Genomic DNA, 11,383 nt, shown 5'->3' on the forward strand with positions numbered 1-11,383 from the left:
TTTTAAAACGCAGTGCCGTGACGGCCGATGCTTGTAGAACGATTAAAGAAAAGAACTTGGGTCAATGCAGGTTCCAGTGTTGAGTCAGTAAATCAAAGAATTAAAGTAGGAGTTGTTACAAGAACTGCGATGAGGTTCACAGTACGCAATGCGGTGACGCAGACGGTGGAGGCTACTCACAGGTGACGAGCAGCGAAGTGGAGGCGCGCTCGGCGCCCGCCGAGTTGTTGACGACGCAGACGTAGCGGCCCGAGTCCTCTAGAAGCGCGCCGCCCACGTAGAGGCTGCCGCCCACCTGCCGCACGCGAGTGTCCAGCTCCACGGGAGCGCTGGACGGCCCCTGGCTGCGGAACCACCTGCACACGTCAGCCACAACACGACACACCTCACCCACCGAACACTGCAAGTGGTTACGGAGGATCTGTTGGATGACGATCAGTTTGGCTTTCGCAAAGGCCGAGAAAGCACATCTGTGGTTCGTGACTGAAAATCCAAACACATTCGCCGGATTTTTCGAGCTGCAAAAACCCGTTCCAATGTAGGAGATACTGTAAGATGTTCGAAATTCTGAGAAAAATAGGAGTAAGCTATAGGGGAAGACGGATTAAGTACAACGGCGAAATGGGACAATAAGAATGGAAGATCAAGAACGAAGTGCTCGGAATGGAATGGGTGTAATACAGGGATGTAGTCTTTCGTCCCCCTGGTTGGTGTGTATATCGAGGAGGAAGCAATGACGAAAAAAACGTTCCGGTGTGTATCTTAACACATAATAATGGAATAGAAAATTGAAGATTGTTAGATGACGATCAGTTTGGCTTCAGGAAAGGCAAAGACACTAGAGGAGAAGTACTGATGTTGCGGTGGATAATGAAAGTAAGACTGAAGAAAAATTAGGAACACTTACATGATTCGTCGACCTAGAAAAAGCATTCGACGTTTAAAATAGTGTAAGATGTTCGAAATATGAGAAAAATAGAAGTAAGCTATAGTGAAAGACGGGTAACACACAATATGCAAAAGAACCAAGAGAAAACAATAAGCCTGGGAGACCAGGAACGACGTGCTGCACTTAAAATGGCTGTTATACAGGCAGGGATGCTTCGAGGAAGCAATGATGGAAATAAAAGAAAGATTCGAGACTGGAATTAAAATTGAGGCTGAAAGGATGTCAGTGATGAGATTCGCTGGTGACACTGCTGTCATCATTGAAAGTGAAGATTTACGGCATGTGTTGAATGTGATCAACAGTCTAATGAGTACATAATATGGATTGAGTTGAAGAAAGGTGAAAGTAATGGGCAGTAGTCAGCAACAAATTTTTCATCAAACCTCGGGACCATGAAGCAGACGGACCTAACGTATTCTGTTACCCAGGAAGCAAAACAACACATGACGGACCAACCAAGAAAGACATATAAAGCAGACCAGCACAGGGAAGGAGAGTATTACTTGCCAAGAGAAATCTACTTACAGGCTGAAGGGTTCAGACACGGCCATCCGATTCGGCTCATATTTCGGAGGTCGTTGTGTACAGCCTAACGTGAAAGTCTCAGATGTTTTAATGTTTGTTGGTCCATCATGGACATGGGACATCGGATGGTTAAGAAATTGTCAACGTCAATGAAATTCACCAAAAGCTATGTACGTTAAGATATTATTTTATTTTATTTTGAAGCCTACCAGTTTCGGGATTTCACTATGCCGTCTTCACGCCCCATATGCATCTCCCCTCCTCCCCCCCCCCCAAAAAAAAAAAATCGAAGACTTGGTAGCAAGTTGCCTGAATTCACGACATCCAGTGCTTTGGGGCACTATATGAGATTTTCACTTATTCGGAGATATGCATATGAGGCCTGAATACGGCGTAGTGATATGCCGAAACTGGTAGCCTTCAAAATAAAAAAAAAATGACATCTTAAGTTACACGGCTGTTGGTGTATTTAATTGACATTGGCAATAAGACATTTTAGGTCAATATCCCTCCGCTTCTGACAAAACAAACCCTAAATTTCATTATGAGCAATCGACTCAGAATTTACAGAATCGTGTGATAACTGAAAAGTGACCATTATTCAGCATCATATATGGGGGCTCCAAATGCACATTTTCCCAGAAATGGAGGACACGACTCCTGCTTGTGTACTTACATCGTAAACGCTGCTGCAGGAAAGCGGTGCAAGCATCAGGCTGGGGAGCAGAGAGCGTGTGTTCGATTCACAATTTCGTTCTGCTGCCTTTTTTTTATTTACATTTTTCTGCATAAAAGCGGTAGGAATTGGTGGGTTAATAACGTAATCAGTGTGGAATAATAACAAGGTAAAAAACAGCTCCGAGTAATATTGCTGCCATTGCGTCACGAGGGACCACAGACAGCTGAGCGCGCGATGTTTGTTTACAACGAGGTGTGGTAGAGAATTTTATCTGGAGATTTTCAAAATCACTATGTGCTTCAGGATCCCCAGCGGGAACTGCACACTTGCAACGGACACAACAACGATTCATAGCGTAATTCATATTTAGCTTCCAAAACCGATTTTTCAGTCGATGTTATCTTTTTCATGGTTTGCACCAAAATTAATACCCAGAAAATAAATATTTTTAAATGTAAACCAGGACTGTTTTCTGACAAATCTTCGAAAGCAACGAGGTAGTTGCGTGAAGACTGCACGTATTACATGTTCTTGCTGTCGTGAGTATATTTGCTTCGACTGTTTATGGGACGAGCACCATTTATTTATTTGTTCGAAGAAAAATGAAGGCATGTGAGTGAAAGAAGTTATGTGGACAGAATTTAGTAAACCAAAGAATCCAGTGATCATGGTTACTCAGAATTTCAGGGGTTATCTACCAAAATTATTAACTACACTTTGGAATTACTGCAGACTTCAAAAGCGAGCTAATATGTTGTACGTTATGCACGGCATCGTGTTCCAAGTTATTTATTCATTAGTGGTCGTGTGATTAAGTGGGCAGTTTGCCGAACGTTTGCGGCGCGATGGCGTACTAGGTGGGTTCCGCAGAAAAATTATGTTAAAAAATTTGGGGAGCCGTAGGCGAAAGAAATGCATTTTTTCAGGTTGAAAGCGGTAAATGAACATTTATGGGATTGTATTGAGAGCGTACGAACGGAAGCGACGGCGCTGTGCTGCAGTGTTGCCGAAGATGAGGCTGACCTTAATAGTTTGGACGGGGTGCGACCACAAGATTACTACTGAGGCGAGCAAGTTTTTTGATTTAGATAAAAAGGTTTTCGCCATTGAGAGTATCAGATTCAGTGATGAAAAGTGGCTGGCTGGGGTGGCACTAGGTTACTTATTGATGCTGTTTCCGCTGGTCCGGATAGAATACAAAAATTTCACCAGTATATATGTTTTGGCTGCTGCAAGCTGGATTATTTTTTTTAAGCACTACGAGGAGCTGAGACATCGGTGGCAGGGACGTTGATGGGTGTTAACCGCACTGAACTGCCAAATGGCTGTTGTAAGGTATACATCGGTGATAAAGTGAATCTGGCCTTTGTTTGTGCTGGCCTTGGTCCGGAAATGCTTTGTGTATTGCTCAATCCCAGCGCTAACCTCTCTTTAATTGATTACCGCTCGTATTGTAGGTGTCATCGGGTACGGAAATTTCCTAGTTTTCAAGCCAATGGCGGCTGTTGTGTAAGAACACAAGAGAATGTGAACACAATAATTTTGACACCTTGCAGATTTATTGGTTACTTTTGTTTGAATGCTATTAAACGTAATGTAGACGCGGTAAACTGAAATACACGGCACTAAATCTAGCGCGCTATGCCACATGGCTACTCAATTAAACTTGGCCTCAGGGTCGCGATCACACCTTCAGCTGTGCACGTTTTAATGAGTTTTTGCGCATGCTCAGCTGGCGTGACGTAATTGCCTTGCAGCCTAAATATATATGGATTTGATAAAGAAGATGTACAGTTGGCGGTGTGCACAGCTAGCTCTTTACACTTGACTCCAAGTTTACATCAATACCGCCAAGTGGTAACACACTGCAGCAGACTTTGATCCTCGCTCAATTGGCATAAATCGATAATTCACTCACTATTTAGTAAAATTAGATTGGACATCAGTATATTTTATAGTTATACTGGTAGAAAAACCTATTTTTTGGTATTCTGGATGAAATGTAGTATATTAAATCTTGTATTTTATCATACAGCAATCCACATGAGGTGATGAGCACCCACAAAGGACATCATCGGCGATTGTGACATTTATTCACGCGTATGTGGTCTGTGGATCTTATTGTGGGTCAGGTTTATCTGTGCTGCAGGCTCTCATGTTATATATGGACATTCACGAAAAGCCTTTTCACTGCTTTCTCAGATATTTACTTAAATGTGGGAACCAAGATGGTGTGTTTTCGGCCCTTACGGTTCTCAGCACCTCATTTGTATTCTAGTCAAGAGACCATGTTGGTAGGCGGTACTAATTGAATTTAATAATTTCCACAAACGTCAGTGTCAACATGAACTCTTTTGAATCTGTTTTAAATGCTAGCAGAAAAAAAAATTATAAGGAAAAGTTAGCTGAAAAGACACTGTGGCCTCCTAGATCATATCCGTCGACTGAGGGAGGGTCGAAATCAAATAAGCGTGACTATAAGCGAACATTTGACAAAGAAGTGTGTAATAAGCGTAAGCTGTTTGGTGGGTGTAACATAAGAGTGTCTGATTTTCAGCGTGGAAGTTAATTCGTTAACTAATACATGTATGAGGGATTATGTAGATTTGTCAGAAGAAAAAGTACGAAAACTCTCACTTACAGAAAAAAGCGTAATGGAGAGTAGCGGAAGCTTAAACATCAGTTCTTGCTCTAAACTCTACTTTGTAACGTACAAAACAACAAAATTCCAGAAAAACAAATCTTCCTTTTTCATAGAAGATAAGCATATTATGATTATGATTACTGTTATTACCATTATTATTATTGGCAATGTCTGAAGTTTTATAAATATGTCGATAGGCATAGCCGGCCTTAGTGGCCGAGCGGTTCTAGGCGCTACAGTCTGGAACCACGCCACCGTTACGGTCGCAGGTTCGAATCCTGCCTCGGGCATTGGTGTGTGTGTGGTGTCCTTAGGTTAGTTAGGTTTAATTAGTTCTAAGTTCTAGGGGACTCATGACCTCAGAAGTTAAGTCCCATAGTGCTCAGAGCCATTTGAACCATTTGATAGGCATAACTGCTATACCGAAGAAGCTATTAATTTCGCACTTTCATATTTATCTGAATCTAAAAATTTGTGCAGACTCAGAATGTAAACTCACGAGCTTGTACTGTTTGAAGGTGTGTACCGGAACTGCCATTCTGTTTCAGGTGATTTATTAAATGTTGAGGGGCTGGCTCATTTTAAATTAAGAGCTGGACGCTTTATGTGACCTTTAAAATTTGATGCCACCGAATGGCTTACTACCGAGGTATTGTCGGGTCGTGGATTTTTTGTGCTACTCACTGTGTACTGGATTATTCCAGGAAGATTTTTGTCATTAAATTAGAGGCTGAAAAGAGGTATAAATTCTGTAGTCACATCAGGGTTGCCGACGTGTCTAGCGTTGTGGCTAATGATACCACCAGGTCTTAGCTGAGTGAGCAATGCAACTGACTGCCAGGCAGCGGGCCCGGGTTCGATTTCCGGCCGGGTCGGAGATATTTTCCGTTAGGGGACTGTGTGTTGCCTACATCATCATTTTACCCTGATCGACACGCAAGTCGCCCAACTTGGTGACAGCTGAAAACACTTGCGCTTCGGCGGTCGCACCCCCCCAGGTGAGGTGTGCCATCAATGCAATACGAACATTTCATTTCATTAAATTCTACGTGGATCCTTTAGCGGCAACGGTTGGCCGCGCAGGTGTTACGTGAGTTTCCTGAGATCTTGATGGATAGTTTAGGTTTCACGAACAAGAATCAATATCATATTCAACTACCTGATCAGATTCTATTCCGGCAGACTCCGTACCGGTTTTCGATACCAAAGATGTCGGAGTTACGTCAAATCAGTAATCAGCTGTTAGATGGCGTTGTTAGTCCTTCTGTTTCAACCAACGGAGCTTCTATGCTTTTGGTGCCAAGACACAATACTGCACACTATAGAATGGTCGTCCGTTACCGAGCCTTAAATCATAAAGTGGTGTTGGAATCTGTTCCGCCTCCTGACCGACATGACTGCATCACGTGGTTTACAAGGGCGTGTTGGACGTTAACCAAGCGTATTATCAGATACCCTCACCAAAGATTCCAAGCCTTTAACAGTATTCAGCACTTACTACAACCTTTTCGAATTTAATAGAGTTCCCTTTGGCCTTTCCACACAGCGGCAGCTTTGTCACGCATTTTCGGTTACGTCTCGGGGAACCTAAAGTTTATTTTATTTATTGGCCTGACCGCATTAAGGCCTAAAAATACTACATAACAATCACAAATAAGAAAAATTAGCATTATTAATATAAATAACAATTGGCAATAATAATAATAGTAACACCGATAATGCTGATAAAATCATGGAGGAATAAAGAGTGATATTAATTATTTATTACATAACAATGTGAATAATAATAATTTGCCTTATTAACAAAAAGAGATAACTTACAATAATAATAACAACAATCATAATCATAATAATGTTAACACTAATAATAATAATAATAATAATAATAATAATAATAATAATAATAATAATGGAGGAATTAAGAATGATATTGATAAGCGTATCACTTTTTAAGCATCGTTTGGTACTAGAGAAATGGGAATGGGTAATGAAAGAGAAGAGGGAAAGTAGGAAATTTCAATACAGAACTCTGTAGACAAGGTGAGGGAAAAGTGGTGGAGGGAGTGAGGGATGTGACAGTGAGCTGCAAGAACAGGTAGCTATTAAGATATAAGCTACGCCATTAGCTGTCTTTTGAAGTTTGGAAGGATTTAAGTTCTCTGGTTCTCTAATATTTTGAGGAAGGTTATTCCAGAGAGGGGTTCCTGATGCAGAAAATGATTTAGACAATATATCAGTGTCGTCTTAGTGACACAAATAGGATTTTACTTTCTTGAGAACGAAAATTCCTGCTGCGTTGTTCAGATAGTAGTTTAAGAGTTAAACATAAATAGGAAGAAGTGCAATGAGTGACAAGACGATACAGCATAAAAAAGGGTAAGATAATCTCTGCGCTTAAAGGCACGTAGCAGTGATAATTATTCATAGCCAAGAGTGATATAGTCGAAATAGCATACGCCACAAATGTATCACACACAAGTTTTCATCGCCAGTTCCAGCTTACATGAGCTGTCATACGAAAGTCCTTGGAGATTAGGTTCACCATGATCGAGGATTGGGAAATGGTTCAAATGGCTCTGAGCACTATGGGACTCAACTGCTGTGGTTATCAGTCCCCTAGAACTTAGAACTACTTAAACCTAACTAACCTAAGGACATCACACACATCCATGCCCGAGGCAGGATTCGAACCTGCGACCGTAGCAGTCGCACGGTTCCGGACTGCGCGCCTAGAACCGCGAGACCACCGCGGCCGGCGAGGATTGGGAGTATTAGTGAGTGTAGGAGTTTCTTCTTAAGAGCAAGAGGAAATACTTTCTTGTTTCTGTAATCAATGAAGAGCTGCAGACGCCTTTTTACAGGCAGCAGTTGTGTTCAGTCCAGTCTAGGTTATGGTCGAGAATTATGCCCAAATTCTTTCCGGGGGAAGAAAAGGTGATTTCTGTGCTGTTGAGGATTAAGAGAGGAAGAGATCCTCTGTGCTGAGGAATAATAAGCTTTTTGTGGGCGACTACGACTGCTTCCGCTTTAGACGTGTTAAGTTTCATACCACCCATTTTAAAAAATTAAGTGAGTCACGTTCCGGATGGCTCTGCGCTGATTTGTTGGGCTTGCTCTCAGGTATCACTAAAGACCATCAGCATATAACTGATATTTGTAGTGGGAGGTAATAGTAGACACACTATAAACATACAGGGTGAGTCACTAACTATTGCCACCAAGAAAAACTCCGAAGGTATGATAGGAGCTGAAGAGATTGTCGGACAATAGCTGCATGAGACAATGGGGGCCATAATATGACGTTGGTTTTTGTTGCTAGTTGGGGTGGCTTCAGAGATATGAATGTCAACTTTGTTTTTGTTTTTTAATGGGATTCCATAGTTTGGTACTTATTTTCTGATAGCGGCTATCGAGACGAATCCAATGATGTGTAGCAGTAAGGTCTTTGAAGGTCAACGAAGGTCGAAAAGGTGGCATGAACGTCCACTTACAGAAGATATTCGAAGTGATAACCATTGGTATCAATGCAGTGCTGCAATCTTCTTATCATGGGTTGAGTGGCATTCCTTATCACACCGGCACTTATCGAAGCACATGCTAAGACAATTCTCTCTCGCATATCTTCGGGTGTAGTTGGAACGTCTTTATAAACAATGTCTTTTACGAATGTCTTTTCCCCACAAGGAAAAATCCAGAAGCGATCGAGCTGCCACGACACATCTCCTCAGCGTCCAGTCCAACGATTTGTCTCTGCAACCCATTTCTAGCCATCAGCGAAAAATGTGCCGGACACCCATTGTGTTGATACGACATCCTGTTCCTTGTTCCTAAAGACATTTCTTCCAATAACGGAAGCGACCCTACCTAGCAACAAGAGAACCAACGTCATGTTGCGGCCCCCGTCGTCCTATGCAACATTTGTCCAACAAACTTTTCAGCTACTATCATACCTTCGGAGTTATTCTAGGTGGCAACAGTTAGCGACTCACCCTGTATAATGATCAAAGTAATGGGCCAAGTACTGATCTCTGTGAGACCCTTGATACTACGTTACTCCATTTGTTCCGACCATTACATACTGCTGGTGGTATGACTGTTATGGGTGGAACCATTGTACAGCATTCGAAAAATTATTTTGACTTTTGAGTTTAGCAAGTAGAATATCTTAGTCGTTAGTGGTGAAAACTTTAGAAATACAAAATGGACATAATAGCCTCTTTCATTTTGACAGTCACTTTTATAAGAGAAGTCATTGTGCAACGATTTTTCCAGGAACTAGACTGGAAGTGACTGCCCGGCCATCTGAAGCAAATTTGAGTCGTAGTGGGCCTTCGTGTTTCGAGCATAAAGTATCAGCCCGGGGGATTAGCATAGATCAGGACCATTCGCAAGCTGTTTACAAGCACCTGTTGCCCAGGGACAAGAAGGACATTGCCAGATTCATTGATGCTGTCAATTTTCAGTAGAAAATTTCTTTTCAGTTTTGCACAATTAGCGGGCCCACTTAATCACCTGCGTCGGACAAATGAGAAATTCCAGTGAGTAGATGCTTAACAGGTAGCCCTTGATGCCTTGAACCATGCACTGACCAATGTTCCAGTTCTGGGTATTGCAGATTTCAATTTGCTGTTTATTGTGTAGACAGATGCATGCAATACTGGCATAGCAGCTCTTTTGTTGCAATGACTTGAGAGAGAATGGAGGACTTTGGCGTAGGCTTCGAAATCGTTGTTAGTCCTTAGAATGCATAAAAGAATCAGATCACATTCAAGGCAGCTACAATTAGGTAGTGCCGATGTAGAGACTGGTACCTGATGGATTAAAGAAACTGGCCTGACCCCCCCGCCCCCCCCCCCCCCTTGTTTTACCAGTATGTAACGAAAATCAGTCATGAGCTTCCTTTGGCCGAGTCATACCAAACTAATAAAATTTTCTCGGGCTTCCAGCCGCTTCAGGTGGTTAAAACCCCAAGAGCTTTCGACCGAGCTCTCCTCAGTCATTATCAAGTGGTAAGAATGACTGCAGTGTCGCCGTGGCCGCGTCGTTATATAATTAAAAATTTTGTTAATTCATATCGCAGCGAAACCATGCATTCGTACATGTCATACCATACTGGCACTTAGTTGTACCTAAGCGAGTGAACACACTACATGTGTGGCAAAAACTTGACAGTGGTTGTGCGTGATCAGCTGTCAGCTCATTTACATGTCACCAACAGTTGCTCCTGTCTTTGGTCTTTGGAAATCACGTGCCAAGTATTGTGGTAGAACATGTTAGATTTATTTGAGTCTTTTGTTTTGTGATTCTAAAGGGGGTGACAATAGTAACTTGTGTGTCTCTCAAATTATAAGAGTGCGGGCTGAAAAGTAATGCCTCAGAGTTTTTGTGTGAAAACTCTTAAAGATTTTTAAATAAAAACAAACATTATTAACATTCTACGTCGTTATTCTCCACGTCTACGTATTTACAGCCCTCTGCCGCCAGGGGGATCCGAATTGTAGCGTATAACATGACGGAGTGGGAAGTAACCAAGTCGGTGCATGAGAAACAGCGAGCTGCAATCGAGTTTTGAATCTGATGAGTTCGTCCATACATGGAGCACCCTCTCTTCAGAATGACAAAGCCAGCGACATCTCCAGCAATCTGAGGCCTTCGTTTCACTGTCACCGATCATTCTTTATGCACATCAAAATATCCACGGGTGTACTGCCGGTCTACAGTGTCCAACGGGCACAATATTTCGGCGATCATACATGTCGCCATCATCAGGTGAACTGACGGACTGAGCTCCTGTGAACGTGCCAGCACGGAGATCCGTACGCTATGGCTGCTCAGAGGGAACTGGGTTCGGTTGCGGTGGCGGCCGATTTAAATACCCTCCGCCCGTGGCGCGCTCCCACGCTGTCCGCGCCCCGCGCCACGGTCGCGCGGTGGAACAGATTGCGACGGCGTCTGAGATGACGTCGGAGTGATGGCTCTGTCCGCCGTGGTCGTCACAACTATGCGTTTGCTCGATTTACTCTTGATTAACCCAATCGCTGGTTCCCAAGCCTTGCTAAGATTATAGCCACAGTCACGGTTTATGAGGTCGGCATTGGCGCGAATTTCGATGGCCTCTCTAACAACGCTATCCCAGTATCTCGACGTCTGTACCAGAATATTCGTGCGTTCATACTCCATAGCGTGATTTTCTGACAAACAATGTTCAGCGACCGCCGACTTGCTCGGATACATCAGTCGAGTGTGCCTCTGGTGATCACGGCATCGATCATCGACGATACGCATCGTCTGACCAATATACGACTTGCCACATTGATACGGAATCTGGTACACGCCGGCCTTCCTTAAGCCGAGGTCATCTTTGGCGCTCCCCACGGAGGAAGCAAAGGAAAAAAAGGTCTGGTGCTCGAAGATGATGAGATGATGGTAAAGAGTATTCACATAAATTCATAGACGTAGCATTTCAGAATGCCCTCATGTGTAATTGTTTTAAGATGTTGTGTCATGTGGAATAATATTGTCTTTTCTGTTTTAGAGATCTATAACCTAACTGCCTTGTTGTTGCTGTTTAAATATGGTGGAACGG

General features: G+C 42.8%; 1 protein-coding gene across 1 annotated transcript in view; it reads right to left on the reverse strand.

Annotated features, from left to right (window-relative positions):
• Positions 1 to 1,500, reverse strand: part of LOC126235629 (Down syndrome cell adhesion molecule-like protein Dscam2) — a 197,811-nt gene extending 196,311 nt beyond the window's left edge. Inside the window, exons 1-2 of the mRNA XM_049944340.1 lie at positions 1,475 to 1,500; positions 181 to 356 (exon numbers count right to left, since the gene is read on the reverse strand). Coding sequence (XP_049800297.1) covers positions 181 to 356; positions 1,475 to 1,500 — 202 coding nt within the window. The remainder of the gene's footprint in view (positions 1 to 180; positions 357 to 1,474) is intronic.
• Between the last annotated feature and the right edge of the window lie 9,883 nt (positions 1,501 to 11,383).

The sequence above is a fragment of the Schistocerca nitens genome, chromosome 2 (genome assembly GCF_023898315.1).
Source record: "Schistocerca nitens isolate TAMUIC-IGC-003100 chromosome 2, iqSchNite1.1, whole genome shotgun sequence".
Classification (NCBI taxonomy): Eukaryota; Metazoa; Arthropoda; class Insecta; order Orthoptera; family Acrididae; genus Schistocerca; species Schistocerca nitens.